The sequence below is a fragment of the Purpureocillium lilacinum genome, assembly GCF_023168085.1.
Source record: "Purpureocillium lilacinum CBS 284.36 DNA, scaffold_7, whole genome shotgun sequence".
NCBI classification, from domain to species: Eukaryota; Fungi; Ascomycota; class Sordariomycetes; order Hypocreales; family Ophiocordycipitaceae; genus Purpureocillium; species Purpureocillium lilacinum.
In genome coordinates this window covers 2,536,691-2,557,550 of record NW_027072117.1, presented here as the reverse complement: position 1 = coordinate 2,557,550, position 20,860 = coordinate 2,536,691, and the positions used below count along the sequence as shown (strand labels likewise).

The following is a 20,860-nucleotide window of genomic DNA, read 5'->3' as shown; positions in this document are numbered from 1 at the left end:
TGAGAGATGCGTCCGGCGTATCGCTGGAATACAGAACGCGCTGGGCTGTTTCCCCTTTGTAGTCTTTTGGAAGACGTCGTTGTTGGTCCTGCGTCCGGACGTCGAAATAAAGTAAATAAAGTGTGCACAGCCCCGTGGGACGCATGCGCATGCTGTTGTTGGGCGCGGACAACGTCCGACGCCGTGTTGCCGCACGAGGCCACGCAGGATTGAGGCTGGACACCACCGTTTGTTACGTGATCACACTGGCTTCCCTAAGGCACGACGTCTAACGAGACTACCTACCTGTGATGCCCCAACATTGCTGTGATATACTCTATATATGCCGTCGATGCCTGAAGCAAACGTTGATTATTATAGACCTCTCGTATGTTCAGGTTTCCAGCCCCTGCATTGCCTACCGAGTGACTACATTGTTACTCGAGGCCGTTTGCCAAAGGATATGCTGTCCGGTGAATCGACGCCCACACCGGACGCTCTGGGCATGGTCTCGCGCCGAACCGACCCCATGGCCAACGACTCGCTCATCCGCAACGTTGACCTCTCCCCGGCACTTCCGTATCTCTCAACTTCGTCGTCAGCGCTGTGAAACACCCCATCAGCGTCCTCGCCCTCCGCCAGGCGCATCCCGCCGAGCTGAAACGCGAGCAGCAGCTTCGACACGAGCGCCGAAACCAGGTATCGCACCACCACGACGCCCGCGTCCGCCGTAAGGATAAAGAGCAGCGACGAGAAGACCAGCACGCCGTACAGCACGTGCAGGATCGCAAAGACCCGGCATACCCAGTGCACCGATATGGTCGCCAGCTTCGGCCGCAGCACCGCCTCGTCCACGGCGCCGTGGAAGTGCGTCGGCTGAAACTCCCTCTCGGTCCACGATGCTAGCTTCGCCCACCATGATGCTGATCTTAGCTGTTTGTCGCCGCCGCTGGTGCTGTCTACGATACTGAGGTCCAGCGCGACGCCCCGACGCTGTTGCTTCGCCTTGCGTCTCAGCAGATGCCGCTGCACAATAAACGTCGACGACGCAGCCGTGTGCATCAGCAGTGGAAACAGCGACAGAATCAGCGGCATGAAATACACGGGTCCGTCCTGGTTGAAGATGGTCCGCAGCCCGAGCTCATACGACGTATACAGCGTACTCCCCGCCGCCGCCGCCGCGACGAGCAACTCCCCCACGCCGACGACGAACTTCCACGCGCGCATCCTCCCCGCGACGCTCCCTGCGGCGGGAATGCGATCCCGCAGGACCCTCCTCGCATCATCGTCCGCATACGCCATCACGCGGCTCGGATACACGGCCGGACACGCCAGCGCCAGCAGCCCCGCGAGCAAGGGGCGGTGCAGCGCCACGAGGCCGACCTCGGCGAGGGAGGGCCCCATGGACGAGAGCAGCACGGGCGTCAGGCCGAGCAGGATGGCGGCGCTGGCCATCTCCGTCTTCTTCAGCTCCGTCATGTTGTCGAGCAGGCAGCTCTCGTGCGTGAACAGCCAGTGGTTTGCGTCGCGGTAGTCGCTGCGCGCGCGCGCCGCGAGGTACTTGTCGTAGGAGCCGCGGCAGCTGGCGTTGCGGATGGGGTCGAACGTCTTGGCGGATTGCAGTGGGAAGAAGTTGAAGCGCTGGGGCGTGGCGGCGAAGAAGGGGCTCGCCTCGACGGAGGGGATGAGGAGGATGACGGCGATGAGTGCGAGTGGGAGCATCGTCGCGGACGAAGAGCCCCGACTGCGTCGCGGTATCGCGCTCTTCATCGTCGTCGTCGTTTCGGTCCCGACACGCAAAGAAGAAAGACGGAGCGGCGCTCTGCGTGCGTGGCCATGGCCCAAGGCGCGGTCGCAGCTCTTTTGTCCTCGCCTCGTCAACTCATCAAGGCTTGCCAAAGTCGCCCCCTGCCAAGTATTTGTCGCCTCGTTCTCTCTCAGCTTTGGTTGCTCGAGGCCTGCTCAGCGTTAGAGCGCCATCGCGATTGGCCTCGCGTGCGGCTGATCTGCTGCATGTAAGACGGCCCCCGGCGCGGGACGCTGGCAGCGGATCGTGGATCGTGGCATCGCAGCCCTGTCCGACTTCAATCGCAACCACCCAAGGACCGGGGTGGATCGTGAGCATCGTACTTCGTATTAAGGCCTGGCGTAGCCGCCGCCGGTGTTAGTTGGTGTGTGCATGGGCACCCGTCGGCGCTTACCATGCACCGCGTCTAATGTACAAAACACCACAGCGCATCGACCCATGGTTCGTGAACTCCTATCAGCACCCCGCCAGACAAACCAAAAACGCCTCGATCTCTTCATTACACGGCGCTTGCTTTTAGGTCCCCAGCCTGTCCCAAAACGACTTGTACCACACGTTGTGCTTATATCCCCTTTCTACCCTGCCCATCTCGTCCACCAGGGGCATGCATCCGATGGCCTCGGCGAAGCGGTTAAGACACGCGCTGCGCGTCTCTAGATGGTGCGGGTTCCGGCTGATGCCGCTCGGTGGCGACAGATTAACCCATTGCTCGCTGCCGCGCACGAGGAGGGGCCCGCGGCGCGTCAGCATCGACGCCAGGGCGTTGAGCCCGATGTCTTCGCAGTTGAACTGAGCGTCGACATGGTCGCGTACACTGACAGCCTCGGGTGCGTCTGAGAAGTAGTAGTCGAGAAAGCCAATGTGCGCAAAGGCGAGATTGGTCAGGACGATGGAGTAGGCGCCCGCGCCCTCGCCCCTATGGCAAAAGTGGTACTGCCACTGGCCGCGACGGTCGAGCGAGGCACAGCGCGCGAGTGCGCCGACGAGCCTGTCCTGGCCAAACTGGCGCCACATCTGGAACACGTAGTCTAGGTCGGACGGCCGGTAGTAGACGTCGTCGTCGGATAAGAGGATCGCCTTTGTGCGGTAGGTCGGGTCGGGCCGCAGCTTCTCGTTGAGGCTGTCGCGCGACGGCACGCGGTAGCGAACGGGAACGCCATGTGATGAGATGAAGTCTTTGGGCGGCTCCTGGTCCAGGTTGTTCCAGACGACGACGATTTCGTAGAGAGAGGGTATGTACACGGACAGCAGCGTGCCAAGGGTGTGGTCGAGTTCCTTTGGACGGTGAAAGGTCGAGAGGGCAACGCTGTTGGCGTTCAGTCTTCGCTGTCGCAACACAGACAATGCAAGGCGCACACTTACGTGAATTTGTCCTCGATCAGGTCCTTGTACCGGTCCTCCGTCCGCCTCCATGCCTCTGCCGCGGCAGTCAGATTTCGGCTACTGCATCGTGGTGATTTGGGGTGCTGCTGCAGATAGCTGGGAGGATGGGCCGTGTCGTCGGCAACGAAGCCTTGGCCGAGCAGCAAAAATGTCAAGAGAAAGACGACTATGACAGTGGCGATGCTGAGCTTCCTCCACAGCCTCACTTTGAATGTGGGCAAGCGAAACGCCATGGGGCCGGCGTGCTGTCGGGGTGAAGCGCGAGCGTCGAGGTGGTATTATTGCGAGGCGCTCATGGCTGTGTGCTGTGCTCTGGCCGAGATCTCACTCTGCGCCTAGTAATTGGGTATCGCCCGCGGCCGGTCGTGGGCGAAATATTAATCAAGCCGCTCAAAAGGCACTTATCATCGAAGGAAGAGGAGCAGGCAATTGAAGATGTGAGAGTTATCGGGCCCTCGACAGTCGTGTCGTCAGTGCCCAGCGTACGCGTCCCGCCCTACATCCAACGGCTCAGCACCTGGGGACCGTCTGACTTTGGCTGACCCCAGCCCGGTTGTAGGGACAAGGGTGGGTGCATTTGCGGCGCCGACCTGCAGTGGCGGCCTCTGGTGTGCGCCGGGCGGAGAGCCTATTGCCCGGTTGCCGATTCCGGTGACGCCGGCGCATGAACTGTGGACACTGTCAAGTCCGTCGGAGTTCTGGCGGTGGATGGCCCATGTTAACTTAGCTGCGGCAAGCTGTGGGCGCTCGTCCGTTCTCTCGTCAAGGGGTCCTCTCGGGGTCCTATTGCAGGCCTCGATCCCGGGCAGTCGAGAGATTGGGTTGTTCCTGAAATCTCGACAGAAAGCAGCGATGCTTTGGACGCCATGACGCTTGTCGTGGCCGGCCCCGCAGCCAAGACATGGTATGTCTATCACTGGCGCTGAGGTCCCCTTTCTTGAGACCGTCGTCATGCCCGCAACGGTATCGGTTGCGTCCAGGCTGGCTTTGGACAAGCTCTGCCTGCTGCTCCCGCCACTGCCTCAGCCAAGTGGCTTCGAAGCGGCAGTCGTGGCGAAGCCTACACCCAGACAGGCCGTTGACCTGGTGGCCAGACGTCGAAAGGTCGAAGCATGGCAATCGTGGCGAAGAGCAGAGGCAGAATCAGCGGGATACCGCCGGCCTCAAAGTCGAAGCACCACCACTCGAGACTCGACACCCTGCTGGCAGTGAGTGACTTGAGCCTGCATCCTCGCTGACGGCCACGTAGAGGGCAGCCGTTTCTGGACTCCAGGCTCGCCTCGGTGGCCTCGCTTGCTCCTTCAAATGGACATCGTTCGATGGGGGGACCCGAGAAACGATGCGAAGAACCGGGTTGGGCGACACATTGACAAGAGGGCTCACCAATGCCAGTCGTTGGTGTTGCGTGGCGGCGTACGTACGACTGCGCCAGCGACACAGTCACAAGCCGGCGTGTTGGCTGACTGCTCGGCGGCGTGACGCCCACTGACGCCCACTGACGACGCCTGCACGCGTGGGCACCTCAGCTTGTTGGTTGGCGGCCTTGGTCGGTAAGGTACCTCTACCAGTCCCGCCGCCAGACGAGCCCGCTGGCGCTGGTACCGGTACTCTGCACGACACCCGTTTGCCCCGCCGTGGACCGCGTGGGGCAACCAGCAGCACCCTCGTCGTCATTCCCGTCATCAGCCGCCACTCACATGGACCTCGCATCACCACCTTGATATACGTCGCCGCCGTCTAAACTCGCCGCATTTCAGCCTCGCCTCTCGTCCTTTTCGTGGTCAACACGAACCGGCCGAAGCAGCAACGGCTTCTGCGCGACTGCGCTGCGATACCTGCAGCCCTTCGACTCGGCCGCTACAGGCACGGATATGGCACCCGGGCCCTCATCAGCTGACGGCCCCGCGCGACCTGCATCTCCGTCCTCGAGCTTCTACGCCATGAGCGACGACGAAGAGGGTGGTTACAACACCATCACCCACACCGAGACGGGCAGGGGCGTCAAGCTGCTTTTTTCCAAGAGCAAGGTAGCTTAACCCAGTCCACCATCTCTTCCTCCAAAACTGATCAGCCCGCCTAGGTATATGTCCATCCCACGCCCTCGGCCAAGGACAACATCCCTGGGTACATCGCCCTGCTGCAGCAGAAGCCCTCCAAGAATGGCCGCCCCACGTCGCAAGACTCCCATGAGCCTCCGTCGCCTGCCTCGTCGGACCTCCTCCTGGCCTGGGTACCCGAGTCGTCGCTCGGGGACTCGGCCAGCGTATACGTCAAGGTCGACCTGTCCGACGCCGAGTCGCCCCCGAAGCAGTCGTACCTCGTCCCGCCTCCGCCCACGGTCACGACGCACAGCGGCTCCGTTGGCGGATATGCCTTTGCCATCCCCATGAGCGCTGTGTACTCGCTCCTTGTGCGCCCGCCCAGCGTGGGCTGGTGGTACGGCTCCATCATCATCAACTCCCGCGCCGGCGATAGCTTCCCCGCACTGTTCTTCCACGACAACGAATGCCAGAGTACCATCCTGCAAAAGAAGAAGCTAGCGAGAGACAATTTCGATCCATTTGGCGAGAGCGGACAGATGTTCTGGGGCGCCGATGAGGTCCTTCGATGGCTGCGGCGGTACATCAAGATCGAGAGGTCCGGAGCCGAGCCCAATGTCTACCTCATTGAGCCCAGCGCAGAGGACTTGATGTCCTTTGGTGGCAAGCCCACCACGAGCACCGCCGGTCAGGGCAGTGCGCGGGCATCCGGGAGTCGAGACGCAGAGATGGACCCGTTTGTCAAGTTTGTCAAGGAAACGGGCTGGAACATTATGAACCAGTTCAGCAAAGTTACGACATTCACGAGGAGGGCAGCCCAGGACTTCGCCGAAAACTCCAACATGCCACCCAAGGTCAAGAGGCTGCTCCGGAACCCCGAGGTTCAGACATTGCAGGACGAATTCGACAGTGCGCGCATCTACCTGGCTCGTTGGGCTATGGGCATTGCAGAGCAGAGCGAGCGTGATAGAAGGGGCCGGATATGGACTGTGCGAGATGTCATGGAGCTTGAAGATACCGACGTCGGCGAGTTTGAGCTGCTCGAGTCCACCAGCGGGCTGTCTATCGAAGAACGCCGGAAACCAGTCACCATGGAAGAATGGAGCGGCTACTTTGACCCCGAGACGGGCCGACTGTCCTTGACAGTGGATGAAGTCAAGGAGCGTATCTTTCATGGCGGGCTCGACCCCGACGACGGTGTCCGCAAAGAGGCGTGGCTGTTCCTTCTCGGCGTGTACGAGTGGTACGGCACGATCGACGAAAGGAAAGCCCAGATCGCATCCCTGAGAGATCACTACTATAGACTCAAGCATTCGTGGTGGGAGAGGCTCGACGGCGAAGGGGGCGAGGGCGAGACGGGCGAGTGGTGGCGCGAGCAGAGGGGTCGCATCGGTAAGCACGGCAACCTGCAGGCAGCCTCGTCTGGTTACTGACCCATCGCAGAGAAGGACGTCCACCGGACGGACCGCAACGTGCCAATATTCCAGGGCGAAGACACGCCACATCCGGATCCAAACTCCCCATTTGCCGAAGTCGGAACCAACGTACACCTTGAGCAGATGAAGGAGATGCTTCTGACGTACAACGAGTACAACAAGGATCTCGGCTACGTGCAAGGCATGTCAGACCTTCTGGCGCCAATTTACGCCGTCATTCAGGACGACGCCATCGCCTTCTGGGGCTTCCAAAAGTTCATGGAGCGTATGGAGCGCAACTTCCTCCGCGACCAGTCGGGCATGCGGGCTCAGCTTCTTGCCCTCGATCAGCTTGTCAACTTCATGGACCCCAAGCTGTGGAATCACTTGCAGAGCGCCGACAGCACCAACTTTTTCTTCTTCTTCCGCATGATCCTCGTCTGGTACAAGCGTGAGTTTGCATGGATGGATGTGCTGCGCCTGTGGGAGGGCTTGTGGACCGACTACCTCAGCGCCGAGTTTCATCTGTTCGTCGCCCTGGCCATACTGGAGAAGCACAGGGATGTCATCATGGAGCATCTCAAAGCATTCGACGAGGTGCTCAAATATGGTAAGTTGCTCTACCCCTGAGTGCCGGGTAGGTCTCCCGACTAACAATGGTTTCTAGTCAACGAGTTGTCCAACACCATCGACCTCGAGTCAACACTCATCCGCGCCGAGGCCCTCTTCCGCAAGTTCCAGCGCCTCGTCGAGGCCATTGACAAGAAGCAAAACTTCCCCGCCCCGCGCCCCGCCGGCTCCGACAGCCCGACCTCCGCGAAGCCGCTGCCGGCCCCGTCCTCACCATCGTCGGGATCCGCGCCGACGCCAGGCAACAACAACACGCCCGCCGCGTCCGCGAACAAGGGCAAGGCCACCGACAAGCCTCAGCAAAAGGTCATCACGCCGGAGCTGCGCAAGCTGCTGAGCAGGAAGGTGGAGGTGCTGCCGCGCAAGACGGTCGCCCAGAAGGGGGACGGCATGCCGGCGAAGTGACCAGCTGGGTGCCCTGCCCCGGTTCATTCAAGTATACGAAGTACGTAATGTGTAACATGAGCGTTGGAGCGTTTTTTGGTTGGGTTCCATAGGTCGGGTGCTGGATTTGGGCGTCGGATCATAGGGGGCTTTATTCTTAGCTGTGCTATCACGCGAACATGCAATGGCGATGACGATACGCTTTTCCTGTGAGGTTCTTTTGCAACTAGTGAGGATGTTCTTCAATTATACTCCGTTGGCCGATGCAAAGTAAACATGGCAAACACACATGGCCCCAGATATGGATGGTGACGTGGTAAAGGAATGTCAACCCGGGTATTAACGCCTCTAACCTGCTAGGCTCGCATGCAAACCGGCGGCAAACCCGCCCCGCAACGCAACAGAACACAAACGACGCCGCCCTTCCCTCTCCATCCTCATCTATATCCCCTCGGTCCGCTCGGCAAGCCTTGCCTCCTCGGCCCGCTGGGAAGGCCCTGTCTCCCACCGCCGCCTCCTCCGTACTCGTCCCCTCCGCTCGACCACGGCGCGTTCACGCCCACATAGGGGCCGCCTCCGCCGCGGCCGGAGTCGTACGATCCGCCGGGGGCGAAGCGGTCTTCATAGTTTGACGACTTGCTGCTGCCTCCGCCGACGCTGTTGGCGGACGGGGGCTGGAACGGGCCCTGCTGCCCGTTGCCGCCCGTGGTGCTCTGGGAGGGGCTGGACGTGCGCGACGAGCTGCCGCCCCAGAGGCGCTGACGCAGGCGGTCCTGCGCCGACGAGCCAGCCGGTTGCGGGGATGCGGCCGTCGCGCTCTGGTAGCTGCCTGCGCGCTGGCTCGGCAGCGGGCGCGGCATCACGGCGTCGTCACGCCCCCCGGTGCTGCCCATCCTCCCGGCCTGTCCGGCACCAGCCGCTGCGCCGGGCGTCAGCCTTCCCGCGCGGAGGCTCTGCTGGTGCTGCGGCGGCGGTGCCGCCGGCCCGCTATCCCACAAGCTGCTCAGCGCGCCGCCGCCTGGGCCTTGCTGCTGCTGCTGCTGCCCCTGCTGGCCGAGGCCACCATATCGCGATCCGACCTGCGGCTGGGAATAGAGCGTCTGGGCGGGCGGGGGCGCGGCGGCCTTTGGGTCGGGAGGCAGCCAGGGGGGAAAGGGGCGGCCCTTGTCGGCGTAGTAGTTGCGCAGGACGCGGCAGACGTGGGTGTCGTCCTCGGTGTCGCCGTCGGCGTCGGAGGAGAGGAGCGTGGAGCGGAGGGAGGAGATTTGCGACGTGGTCTTGGTGAGGAGGTTGTTGTACCAGGACGTCATTGTGGCGGACGCGTGCGTGGGCCGTCGCTGCTGCTGCTGCGGCGGCGGCGACGACTGCTACGCAAGAGTGTGAAGGTGGGTTGTAGCTAGGTCGAACGGTCGGTCGGTCTGTCGTTCGGCCGGTATAGGATTCGGAAGCGCGTGCGTGCTCGTGCTTGCCTCCGCTCTTTGACGCCCCTGGGCTACGAAGCGTGCAGTCCGGTCGTGAGAAACCCCCCTTTCGTATTCGCTAGGGAGGTTGCGGGCCGTCTTCCCCGTGCTGTTCGTGCGTGCGCGCCCTCGGCCGCGTTACGAGGTACGTGGGGAGATTGTGCCGAGAATCGTCAAGGAATCACGAGCTGCTGCTGCAGGCGGCGGCGGCGACGGCGACAGTGCTCAACAAAAGACCGGCGGCGAGCTATGGCCATGCGCAAAAACGGACAGCCGGATCGAGACAGAGCTGTGTGATGGTGGTGGGTGGTGGTATATGTGGTATGTGCAGCGGGAGGCTGAAAGGGCGGAGGAGGAGCGAGGACGGAGGGGGGAGGGAGGGGGGTGGTGGCCTTGCCAGGAGGAGGCGAATGGATGATGGATGATGCAGGAGGGAACGAGTGGGCGGTCGGTCCAGGAGGCGACCGGCGGGCGGGCGGGGGTCAAAGAGTTGAAGATACATGGTGGGGTTCGGCGGCCCGCCTGGTGCTGCTGCTACTCTCATTCGCATGGGCAACTTATTAACCTTCCGCCTTGAGCTGCGGCGCTGCGTCAAAGTGAGATCCACCAGTGGCCAGTCGAGTGCCGGGCCTGAAACAGGGACTTGGGCGGCTATCGTGAAAGCCGCCGTGCATGGAGGTGCCGCCATCACGGCCGTGCATTGACCGGGCACGATTTGGTCCGTTGCGTCACGTACAATGGATGGGTCGTCACAATGGCCGTTGTCAGTCAAAGCAAAAAAGTCGGTGATGTAATTGCACTAATTGGTGTCCGCAACGCCGTACAGGCCCTGATGCGATGCAATGATGATGCCCGCGCGCCCTGAGATTGAATGCCATGAAACAAAAGACCGTCGCAACAAAGGCTGCCGGTTGGCCAGCGGCACGACTCGACTCCCTGCACTCCGCCCCGACACTTTGTGTACCGCAACCGACTACCACTCCATGTCGTGCGTCAGCTTCAGCTTCGGCCGGGCCTCCTCGACCTGCTTGGCCCGCTTGGCGTTCATCTTGGTCACCTTGCCGCGCTTGCGCTTCTTGCCAGCCTCGGCCTCCTCCTCCTCGCTGTCCACCTCCTCCTCCTTGTCTTCCTCGTCGTCGTCGCTCTCGAGCCAGTCCTCGAGCTCGTCGAGCTCCTCGTCGCTCTCGCCAATGTCGGACACGTACTCGACGGCGCCGTCCTCGCTCTCGCGCTCGGCGTCCTCCTCGTCGTCCTCGTCGATGCCCTCGTCCAGGTCCACGTCGCGCTCGCCCTGGCCCTCGCGCTCCATGGCGTTGAGCACCTTCTTCCAGATGGTCTCGCTGACGTTGAGGGGCTGGTCACCGTAGGCGCCCTGGCGCAGGCGCTCTACCAGCTCGCGCTCGATGGTGCGCTCCAGCTTGGCGGCCGCCTCGGCCTTGCGCTCGCGGGCCTGCTCGCGGTGCTTGACCTTGGGCGCCAGCTTGGGCACCAGCTTCTCGCCCAGGCGCTCCTCCTCGCTGGCGATCCTGCGCGTGCGGATCTGCACCTGCTTGAGCCGCGTGAGGCGCTGCTTGCACTTGTGGATGAGAAACTTGGGCCAGTAGATGAGCCGCTCGTCAATCTGCTCCAGCGCCTTGTTGTAGTTGCCGTCGAGCTTGATGCGCTCCCACATCTTGGACGGCAGGTGCGCGCGCTCGACCGTCTTCATGTACAGGTACAGCACGTCCTTGGTCGGGTGCTGCCGCACCGTTGCGTACCGCGAGTTGGCGAGGGGACATGACTGGCGGTTGCAGAAGCCCGTGACGTTGTACTCGTTGCGGCAAAAGTTTTGCTCCTTGTTCGTTCTGCAGGTTTTTGGTCAGCCCGAGCCCGACGGGAGAAGAGAGTGTGTAAAGGTTTCGTCCACGCACTTTAGTTTAAAGGCACAGAACTGCTGGTTGATGATCTGCCAGATAATCTCGTCGGACGCCATTGTAGATATCGGGGTCCAGGATCCTTGGATCAGGAAGCCGCCGAATTTGCAAAATGCGCTTCGCTGGACGTAGGAAAGGGACTGCGAGGTTGAAGAGACCTTCGGTGTCGCTGCTGCTGGCTGCTGCTGCAAAGAAAAAAGACTGGCGGGGCGGATTCTGGCCCAGCGCAGCAACGCCTCGAGATTTTTTTGGCGTGCCTTGATAGGCGGAGGCGCAGGGGTCGCTGGGGACCGCAGCTCACCGCCTGCCAAACTTGTGGAGCGCCCTTCGGTGCCGGAAGAATGGACCTTCCGGGCGCGTGCGTATGGTGGTGGAGCCACCAACGGCCGGCCAGCCACCAGCCAGCTCGCTCGGAGCTGCGACGGCGGCGGCGGCTGACGTCTCCCACGCTGTCCGTCGCTGGTCCGCTTGCCGCAGCTTTGCCTTACACGCCGCCCACGACGACACGACGACCGAACCTCCGCGTGCGCTTTCCCCTCCCGACTGAGCCTCTGGCCGTTCGACGCCATCCTCGCGCTCCCCTCGCTCGCTCGAAACCCCCATCGCGGGGCGAATCAACTCGTCCGCTCTCCACAGCACTCCCCCCCCGCCCCAACCGCCACGATGCCGACCGCCGGCCTCAAGACCATCATCGCCCTCTCCTTCGTCCTCGCCGTGGGCTTCCTCCTCGTCATCCTCTCCTGCGCCCTCTTCAAGGTCTACTACCCGCTGCTCGTCGTCGCCACCTACATCATCGCCCCCGTCCCCAACTGGATCTCCAGCCGCTGCGCCAACCCCGATGACTTTGTCGAGAGCTCCGGCGCCGCGGTGCTCGACCTGGGACGCTTCTTCACCGGCTTCTTTGTCGTCATGGGAATCGGTAAGTGCTTTTTCTTGCTCGGATCAGCCGCGACTCTGCTGTGCGTTGACAATATCCCGCTGACCCTTCCCACGTGCGCAGCCCTGCCCGTCGTTCTCGCGCACTCGGACCTCATCCGCGTCGAGGCCATGATCATGTCGATAGTCGGCGGCCTGTTGATCTACGGGACCATCATCAGCTTCAGCATGTTCTTCCACGAGGAGCAGGAGTTTTAGGCACCGGCAGCGTGCGAGCATACCGTGCCGGTTGCAACTGGAGGCAAAGTGGGCAGACTGTAATCGGAGTGCCAACGGCGGCGGGTCGGAGACTCGACGACGGGGTTAGCCGAGCGAGGCGTTTTGCGCCCGTGTACGAAATCATGTTCTGGGGAATGCATTAAAGCGAATTTGGCGTGGTTTCATGTCGGGTGTACACTCCATGCGGCTTCTAACTTGACGGTGGTGAACCTCTTTTGCACGCTATATCTATCCCAAAGAATGCGCTGCTGTCCGATCCCATATCCTGCGTCTGTCGCTTGTGCGATGTTCGTCTATCATGAACCGTTGAGGGGTCCGTCCCATCTGTAAAGCCCAAAAATGATCGCGCCGAGGCCAGATAACTCCTGCACATGCACAATATACGTTGAGGTACAAGCGGCCTCTTTCGCCTCATCCAACCCCGTTCCGTCTTGTCAGTCAGCTTGCGCTTTCTTCCCTTACGCCACGTCTTTGAAGACGCCCAGCGGTCCACACAACTTGGTGAACATCTCGTCCGTCTCGCCCTCGGGCGTGCTCAGCGTCGTCACCGCGCCACCCGCGCCGATGCGCCACACCTCCGTGCCGGCGTGCTCGTCACGCTCGTCGTCCCAGCGGAACATGGTGCGGATCGTGACGCTCCAGTCGCCCTGCCCGTTGGCGCCCAAGTATCCCACGACGCCGGCGTAGACGCTCCGCTCGCCGGGCTCGATGCCCCGCAGGATCTCGCAGCTGCGCTTCTTGGGCGCGCCGGTCATGCTCCCCGGCGGCAGTGCCGCGGCCAGCACATCCAGCCCCGTAGTGGTGGTCGCGTTGGCAGTGTCTGCGCGGCGCGGGCTCGCGGCCGGCGCCGGCAGCTGTCCATTGACAACGGTGATCATCTGGAAGACGGTCGCGTACTCCTCTACGCGCAGCAGGTCCGGGACGGACACGCTGCCGGCGCCGCACACGCCGTAGAGGTCGTGGCGCACGAGGTCCACGATCATGAGGTTCTCAGCCTCCTCCTTGGGCACGTGCAGGATCTTCTCGGCGGCGGCGAGCGTCGATACCTCGGCCGACTTGCGCACGGTGCCCTTCATGGGCCGCATCGAGCACAGTCCGCGCGCGTCGTGCGACAGGAAGCGCTCCGGCGATGAGGAGATGAGCGTCGCGGCCCCGAGGCGGATGAAGGAGCCAAATGGCGCGGGCTGGCGCGCGCGCAGGGTGCGGAAGATCTGCCACGGCGTGCCGTGCGGCGCTGCGGATTTGACGTCGGCGCCGTGTCGTAGGTGGTGCGGCGTGTCGTTGCCAGAGGGGCGCGTCATGGTCGTCTGCGCTGTGAGGCACAGCTCGTATGACTCGCCATCGCGGATAGCGTCCTGACACTTGCTCACGTCGTTGTCGTACCGACTTGAATTGGGGATGCTGAAGCGCAGCTTTCCCTTGCCCTCGCGAACCTGCTGAAGGAGCTCCTCGTTGGGCTGCCGCGGCTTCGGCGGACTGCTCGTGTATCCTGGGTTCAGCCATGCCTCCGAGTTCTGGAGGGTATCGACAACATCGCCGATCCACGTGTCGTTAGTTTCAGGGGTGGTAAGGCACTGGATGTGGGCTAGCCCGGCTTGGTGGTCCAGCACGATGCTCTTGGACACCCACGCCATGCAGATATCAGGTCGGTCATGGCCGCGATCCGTTGATACCAGTCCGGGGCTGAGGGTGCTCAGACCCATCTCGTATGTGACGAAGCCCATGAAGCCGCCCTTGAAGGTCGACGACGGTTCGTCGTCCTCGGGCGTCCTTCGCAGGCGCCAATACTCAGACATGACCTGCCAGGGCGTCCAAGGGTCATGCTGTCCGTCGCTCAAGCGAATCTTTTGAGTCTCCTCGCCACGAAGTGCGGTTGCAGGCTGTCGCAGCAGGACATGTCCGTCGCCGACTCGATACTCGAGCCGCAGCGCGTGCTCGACGTCCAAAGCCAGAATCGAGTTTCGTGCCAGCGGGTCTCCGCTGATGGTGCTCGACGAGTCCAGGATGATAGTATCGGTACCGCCTAGGCCAAGAACCTCGGCCACCTCTGCCGTGTCAACCCCGTCTGGCAGCTTGATGGTCCTGCACGAGTAGCCCGGTCTGACACCTCGGGTTGCCAGACCAGTCTGCATGTCCTTCCACCACCGGCAATGCTCGACATCGCCCGCGGGGTCGCGCCCAGGCAGCTTGTGGTTGGAAGGATCAAGACTGTCGGCAAAGTCGACGGAGCGATCAACTTCGCGCCGCGTAGCTTCGTTCCACTTGAGAGCCTGGTGGAACCAGTTCTTGATGACGCCGTGAGCGGCAGCGTCGGTGCACACCGACTCCGGGTGATACTGGACACCCCAGAGAGGACGACTGGCATGCCGCACCGCCATGAGGATGCGCTCGTCAGGAACTCCCTCTTCGTCGCTCGGTTCCAGCGTCCATGCCAGGGGCAGCAGGTCCGGCGTGTCGGCAGGCGGCGTCCATCTCTCCTCGCGCCAGTCCTCCTCAGGCACGTCGTCCTGACCAACGTCTGCGCACAGGCTGTGATACAGCGTCGCCTTGAACCGCGGCACGCCGTCAAAGATATCCGCAGGCGGGTCCCTAACGTGATCGATCTCGCGCACCATGCCATGCAAGCCGCGCCTTAGCCTGCGAATGCGTCCCCCAAAGTGCTCAACCAGACTCTGGAAGCCAAGACAGATGCCCAACACGGGGATCGCACGCGCGCGCGGCAAGTCCCAGAGCAGCTTGAAGGCGCCGACATCAGCATCGCGCAGTGGTGAGCCCGGGCCGGGTCCGCAGACGACGGCATCGAAGCAGGCGAGGCGCGCGAGGAACTCATCGCGGGTCCAGGGAGGCGACGGGTCCGAGTCGAGGGTGCGCAGGTCCATGTGCAGGACGTGGACCTTGACGTGCGCGCCGAGGGCGTCCTTGAGCAGCGAGACGATGTTGTTGGTGAAGGAGTCATAGGCGTCGAGGAAGAGGATCCGGCGCTCCGGCTGCCGCGCGACGGCGGCCGCGCCGGGCGCAATTGAGTCCGAGAGACTACCCATCGCGATTGGGAGTTGATTCAGGCGTCCAGGCAAAGGTTGGTTCGAATGTGAATAGGACGGCGGTGAGTCCGGCTGAAGCAAATGACGGCCGGCCGTCTTGTCGCCCGTCCAGTCGCCGGAGATGCCGCAGCCAAGAGCCGCGCCGACCAAAGGCCGCTGCTATGAGTGTCACAGCATTCACCGCTTCTGCGCGACCGTCACGGACTCACTCGGGACGTGTTCTGGTGCCGCCGTTGTTGCAGATGAGAGGGTTGATGAGACGTGGGTGCAAATGCCGCGAACAGCCGGGCGGCGGCGGTTCAAAAAATTATAGATTGCGGCGGCGGCGGCGGATCCCGAATGCCGGAGCGCCGGCGTGTGAGAGCTGACGGATAAGGCAACCTTCTAGTTAAATAAGTGAGAATGTCCGAGCCGACGCTCACCACTGTCAACTAGCGAGGCAGTTGTGGATTCTGCAATGGTTAATATATATCGGTCAATTGATGCAGCGTTTCGGTCGCACAGCGTCTTCGCGACGAGCGATTTTGCAGACTGCCCGCATAAATCTGCATCCACATGTCAGATCTTCAGCATCGATCCTGGCTTGTCGCCATTACAGGCGATTTCGTGGCGTCAAGCTCGCGCCCAAGTCTCTCTGAAATTCTCCCTCCCGCGGTGCCATCCGATCCAGGGAATACATATACAATGAAACGAGATCTACGGACAGCCTTTGTACACCAGAGTTCGCTGTGCGCACAACGTGGTTACAGGCTCTGGTGGCGCCAACTGCTTCCCCGGCAGTAGTCCATTGCGCAATGTCGCAACGCGGAGGAGACATAAAGGCCCAGCCGGCGAGTCATTCGCCACTCTGATCGGAATCTATCCGCTGGCGTATGCGATGGTATGCGCTTTGACCTCGAATGACTTTAATGGCACCTTTGACAGACTCTAATCGTAGTTGCGTAGGGTAGCATTGGCAGTCATTGGGCGCAACACGATCGTCAAGCTGAACGCACCATGCCAAATTCAGAGCCAAGGCTGGCATCACATCAAGAGCGGCCCGGACTGTTATCACGAACACTTCCGGTTCTGCCTCGGTGCATCATGAACCAGGAAACAAGTCCCATGCGAAGCAACGGGATCATCCTCCCACTTACATGGCGGCACAACATTGTGCCGTCTTAGGTAGCGCAGTGAGAGGATTGTCTCGCATCAACGTCATGCACGCCGTCCCTACGGGTTGGAGCGACTGCAGTGAGAATGCCATCGAATGAAGCGCTGCCAGCCCAGACTGATTTGAACCACCCCGCGCAATTTGTTCCCGTATCTGGCGATGATTGCTCGCGATACGATCACATACGAGGGCCAATACAGAGGCAAGCTGGATCAGGCCATCTGAGGAAATGTATTAAAGAAACACCTGAGCCTCAAGTTATGTAGACCAAGAATGCACTGGATGCAGAGCAGCATCTCCATTCCACCATTCTCCCATCCATGAAAATAAACACCATGAAGACCACCGCGTTTAGCTCGGCTCTCATCACTGCCATCCTCGTCGCTCTCGCTGCGGCGTCTCCCGCGAGTGCACGAGACTTGGCAAGGCGATGCGTGCCTTGCATTGACCCCAACGGAGCAGTGCGCTGCGTAAGATAAACACTCTCCCCGTGGCCATGACGCGAGAACTCACAGCTGGTCTCTAGGGCATCCCGTATTGTGATAGCAATGGATGTTGCAGGGACCAAGACTGAGAGGAACGAGAGGAACGAGAGGAACGCAAGGAACGAAAGAAACAGGGGAGACGAGACGGGAGACATAACACGTATGAATAAGGCGTACCACGGCCAAGGAAACCGTAGTAGCGTGCGCACGACAATGTTCACCATTTTCACATAGCAAGCCGACACCAAGTTCCCCATCCGTCCAAGACTGTACAGACATCGCCGCCGACCCAGCAGCCGACCCAAAAATACTTTTGGCAGAATCCCTACCTACCATACCATATCTACCCGCTCCCATCGCCACAAAACGCCTCTCGTCAAAACCCCCTCATGAATCCATATCATCCTGATCAACCATCTGCCCCATGATGAGGCTCTGAATAACAAGCTCGTCCGTCAACACCCGCGAATACCCCCCAATCGACTCCTGCGTCGCCGTCTTCCTTCGCTTCTTGGACCCCGTCTTTGCGGGCGGAGTGAGGATCGCGTCAACGGTCCCGACCGAGTCGTCCACGTACAGCCAGTCGAACGGCTGGTTCGACTGCTCGCGTTTCCTCAGTGCAGTGCGGGCGTGATCGGCCGTAGTGGCTCTGGAGAGCCGGGCCGGGCCTAGGGCTTGGACGAGAAACATGTACTGTTGCCGCGTTTGCTTCTTCATCTTCTTGGTATCCGCCACGACCAGCACCGTCTGGCCTCGCAGCAGCTTCTCCCTGTGGTCCAGGGTGTCCACGAGCGCTGCGTCTGCTGCGGGATATGGCGTGAGCAATCTCGACCGGGTTGCTTGTCCGAGCACGGCAGAAACCCCTGCTGAGAGTAGGTAGGGTTCCCATTTGAGAATGTCGCCCTTGTCCAGGCAGCTCGTAACCCAGCGCGGCGCCAGACACGGTAGCCCCAGCGCCAAGGCCTGCATGTACTTTGCAGTTCTGGAGTGCCCGTCCGCAATCAGTGCCGTGAACCCACACTGCGCCGCCGTCTTGGTCAACTTGAGAGGATCCGTTTCTTCGACCGCCGAAGCCGCGGTGCTCGTGACAACTGGCTGGTCGAACAGCTCCTGGAATCCATCTTTGAGGATCATGCCCCCGGCTTGCAATATGCGTGCCTCCAGCTTTGACCGCTGCTGCTCTTGCGTAGCGGACAGGAAGGAGAGCGCGAATGCCATCCCCTCAAATAGACGCTGACCACGATGACTTGAAGTGATGCTTTGCCTGAACGATCGCCCGGATTTTGAGAAAGCTAGACTCTTTTCCAGTAGCGACCCCGGTTGAGAGTGCTGCAGCTCATCCGTCGAGTCCGAATCCAGTCTCATTGACCGTCGTGCAGCGACTGCCCGCGTCGGCTGGGGCGATACAGATCCGGCTGCACTTCTCAATGCACGTTTGCGTAGATTTTTGCTGTTGGTAGGAGAGCCTGTTTGCATAGCTCCCTTTCGCGAAGAGACTGGAGACTCTTGTGTCCCCGGTGTCGTGGTGGATGACGGCAGTGGTGTTGCCGACAACGTCGTCAAGCTCGAAGACGGCACTGTTGTCGGCTCCTTTAAGCGTGGCTGTGGCGTCTCGATCGGCCGTCTCGCTCTCCTCCCTCGGGTTTGGACTGGCTCAGACGAGGCAACTGCTGGATCTGAAGGCGGCTCGCTCTGCATAGTTCCGTTCGGAACTTCTTCTGCTTCATGCGCGTGTGCGTGCCCATCCCTGACCTTGCTTGGAAGAACTGTAGATGCCGTGCTTGTAGGACTAGCAAGACTGGGCACTGGCGGGCGTGGTTCGTCCACAAGTTTTACCTGCAATGGATCCGACGCCGAGGAGCTGAGCAGATGGCTTCGACGCGGTCGCTTGTTTGCTTCCCTATAAGTCCTGCGACGGTTACGGATGGGTGGAAGAGAGGATGACTCGGCGGTGTTGCCCTCGCCACCAGGCTGTCCATCGTCTTCCATCAGGATCGGAAGATCTGGTTCTGAAGCTGGCTGCATGCCTTGAACGTTTCCAGGCGGGGAGAATTGCATAGGGCTGGTAGCCGGAATCAGATCTTCCTCAAGCGGCACCGCCTCTCTGCTTCGCTGCGGTTCGGCGTCAACACTGGCGTCTTGCACTGGCGTTTGGCCAGGCTCGTCGCCCGGCGTCGCTTTGGTTGATTCCACCAGCGCTTCCGCTGATGTAGTAGGAGCCCTTTGCGAATCGCCAAGTACCGGATCCTGGGCTTTGGTCCGCCTACCAGGGGGAGGCTTGCTGGCAACCTCTCCTGTACTGTCCAGTCTCCGCTTCTTCCTTGTTGGATTCTCGGACGAGTCTCGTCTCGAGTGCCTTGCGACGCTGATTCTCTCCATTTCCTCTGCGGCTTGTGCGCGCTTCCTCTCAGCGCGTTTCCGCCGCTCGCGCTGCAGGAAAGCCTCGTCGTAGTCATCGTCCATGTTGATGTCAATTGTTTGACCATCACCACTCGTTTTCCGCTCTTGGGATTCCTTCATTGGCTCGTAGTGGGACAAAGGCTCACGTCCTGAGGCCGGCCTCGACGAGATTGTCGGCGACTCTGGGACACGATCCTCCTTGGACGATCTCTCCTCGGCGGGGTCTTCCTCTTGCAAAGCGACGGCAGCCCCTCTGTTCTTCAAAACGGTAGCTGGGATCTCGTCAAGACGAGTCGGGCTGGACGTTCGCATGACGGTGGGTGATGAGACATTGGCTCGATTCTTGAGCGGCGATGTCTCGAACACGTTTGGTGATATCGAGTTCAGGAACAGATTCGGAGATGGCCGCGATGACGTCGGGCTGGCCTTGACTGCCGACGACACCTGCTGCGTCTGCGCAAAGAGCTGGCTCGCAGCAAAGGGGACGGCGCCATTTGGCTTGGCCGCGAAGGGGTTCTTGGGCAGCGCGGGGGTCTCTGGCGGCAGCCCATGGGGTTTATATGGCGTGTATGCGGCGGCGTTGGAGTTGAGCTGGGATGTGCCATCAGACGTGCGCCACCTGCCCCTCGTCGTGTCGAAGCCTTCATCTTCGGACGCTTGTGAAGATGGACGCACGTGGTCGCTAAAGTTGCTAAAGTTCACGGCTCCGGTATCTCCATCCTGCAGGGTCCGCGTGTCGCCGGTGCGCTGCTGCGTCGGCTTATCCGTCGGGCTCGAAGGGACGGCTCCGTAGAATGCGCTGTAGTCGCGGTCTTCGTTGACTTGGGTCGGCGTATCTTGTGAGGTATCCATCTTTCGTGGCGGCACGAGGGGTGCGCCCGTCGCCGAGGCCGGCTTGTCGACGGCGTCTACCGTCGTCGGAATGTCATGTCGGAGTATGGGATCGTGCTCGTCGGCAGGAAGGGTGTCGTCGAGAAGCACAGGCGCGTCGCGGGGTCGGGAGGATGAATCAAAGGTCGGCCGCTTCTGCCTGATTGTGGAGGATTCGTGAACGGCACCGAAGAGTGACTCGCCATGCACCACATCTGTCGATATTTGCTTTTCCTGGGGCTGTCAGTCTTCAAGGGTGGTTGACCAGGGTCATCTGCGCCTCAGCCAAGGCCAGGCAGGCTCACCTCGGAGTTGGCGGCGCGAGTCGCCGCAAGGGAAACGGGGACTTCTTCAACCCCAGCGAGAGGAGAATCAATCGTCTGCGTCACAGGGCCCCTTGCACCTTTTTCGACTTCAAGACCCGCAGGCAGAATGCGCGCGGCGACGGGCGAACTGCTGAGCTGTTGGGCGGCCTCCTGGTCAGCTAGCCGGGGTCAGTGTAACACGGCGGCCAGGTTCCGAGTACGTACCGTGCCGACGCCAAACAGGGCCTGATGGGCATCGAAGATCGCTTGGCTGTCCTGCGAGTCGTTGTGCCCCTCCAAGGCCATCTTCTCTGCCGCAGCAAGCGACTCCGATCGCGTCATTGTGCTGTTGGTCTGCGCATCGCGCCTCGAGCGCGCATGATTGATGGTAACGGTTGGCCAAGTCGCTAACGAATTGGCGCGGCGGGCTTGCAACTGCCG

At 61.3% G+C, this 20,860-nt stretch overlaps 9 protein-coding genes across 9 annotated transcripts; 2 read left to right on the top strand and 7 right to left on the bottom strand.

Annotated features, from left to right (window-relative positions):
- Nucleotides 1-408: 408 nt before the first annotated feature.
- On the bottom strand, nt 409-1,701 carry PLICBS_009678 (uncharacterized protein; the record flags this gene model as incomplete). The annotated part of the gene is made up of 1 exon (XM_065601701.1): nt 409-1,701. The coding sequence occupies one exon, from the start codon at nt 1,699-1,701 to the stop codon at nt 409-411; it is 1,293 nt and encodes a 430-aa protein (XP_065457773.1).
- A 601-nt stretch (nt 1,702-2,302) lies between these two features.
- On the bottom strand, nt 2,303-3,402 carry PLICBS_009677 (exostoses (multiple)-like 2; the record flags this gene model as incomplete). Its single annotated transcript, XM_018325295.2, has 2 exons — nt 2,303-3,092; nt 3,149-3,402. The coding sequence occupies 2 exons, from the start codon at nt 3,400-3,402 to the stop codon at nt 2,303-2,305; spliced, it is 1,044 nt and encodes a 347-aa protein (XP_018176689.2).
- Nucleotides 3,403-5,109: 1,707 nt separating this feature from the next.
- On the top strand, nt 5,110-7,658 carry PLICBS_009676 (GTPase activating protein; the record flags this gene model as incomplete). Its single annotated transcript, XM_018325294.2, has 4 exons — nt 5,110-5,196; nt 5,250-6,600; nt 6,652-7,233; nt 7,291-7,658. The coding sequence occupies 4 exons, from the start codon at nt 5,110-5,112 to the stop codon at nt 7,656-7,658; spliced, it is 2,388 nt and encodes a 795-aa protein (XP_018176688.1).
- Nucleotides 7,659-8,074: 416 nt separating this feature from the next.
- Nucleotides 8,075-8,947, bottom strand: PLICBS_009675 (uncharacterized protein; the record flags this gene model as incomplete). Its single annotated transcript, XM_018325293.2, has 1 exon — nt 8,075-8,947. The coding sequence occupies one exon, from the start codon at nt 8,945-8,947 to the stop codon at nt 8,075-8,077; it is 873 nt and encodes a 290-aa protein (XP_018176687.2).
- Nucleotides 8,948-10,070: 1,123 nt separating this feature from the next.
- PLICBS_009674 (uncharacterized protein) lies at nt 10,071-11,069 on the bottom strand (the record flags this gene model as incomplete). The annotated part of the gene is made up of 2 exons (XM_018325292.2): nt 10,071-10,941; nt 11,008-11,069. The coding sequence occupies 2 exons, from the start codon at nt 11,067-11,069 to the stop codon at nt 10,071-10,073; spliced, it is 933 nt and encodes a 310-aa protein (XP_018176686.2).
- Nucleotides 11,070-11,673: 604 nt separating this feature from the next.
- On the top strand, nt 11,674-12,144 carry PLICBS_009673 (vacuolar protein sorting-associated protein 55; the record flags this gene model as incomplete). The annotated part of the gene is made up of 2 exons (XM_018325291.1): nt 11,674-11,929; nt 12,011-12,144. 2 exons carry the CDS (start codon nt 11,674-11,676, stop codon nt 12,142-12,144), a joined length of 390 nt encoding a protein of 129 aa, XP_018176685.1.
- Nucleotides 12,145-12,623: 479 nt separating this feature from the next.
- On the bottom strand, nt 12,624-15,206 carry PLICBS_009672 (uncharacterized protein; the record flags this gene model as incomplete). The annotated part of the gene is made up of 1 exon (XM_018325290.2): nt 12,624-15,206. One exon carries the CDS (start codon nt 15,204-15,206, stop codon nt 12,624-12,626), a length of 2,583 nt encoding a protein of 860 aa, XP_018176684.2.
- Nucleotides 15,207-17,231: 2,025 nt separating this feature from the next.
- Nucleotides 17,232-18,062, bottom strand: PLICBS_009671 (uncharacterized protein; the record flags this gene model as incomplete). Its single annotated transcript, XM_065601700.1, has 1 exon — nt 17,232-18,062. The coding sequence occupies one exon, from the start codon at nt 18,060-18,062 to the stop codon at nt 17,232-17,234; it is 831 nt and encodes a 276-aa protein (XP_065457772.1).
- Nucleotides 18,063-18,436: 374 nt separating this feature from the next.
- On the bottom strand, nt 18,437-20,761 carry PLICBS_009670 (uncharacterized protein; the record flags this gene model as incomplete). The annotated part of the gene is made up of 4 exons (XM_018325289.2): nt 18,437-18,610; nt 18,681-20,348; nt 20,420-20,590; nt 20,645-20,761. 4 exons carry the CDS (start codon nt 20,759-20,761, stop codon nt 18,437-18,439), a joined length of 2,130 nt encoding a protein of 709 aa, XP_018176683.2.
- Between the last annotated feature and the right edge of the window lie 99 nt (nt 20,762-20,860).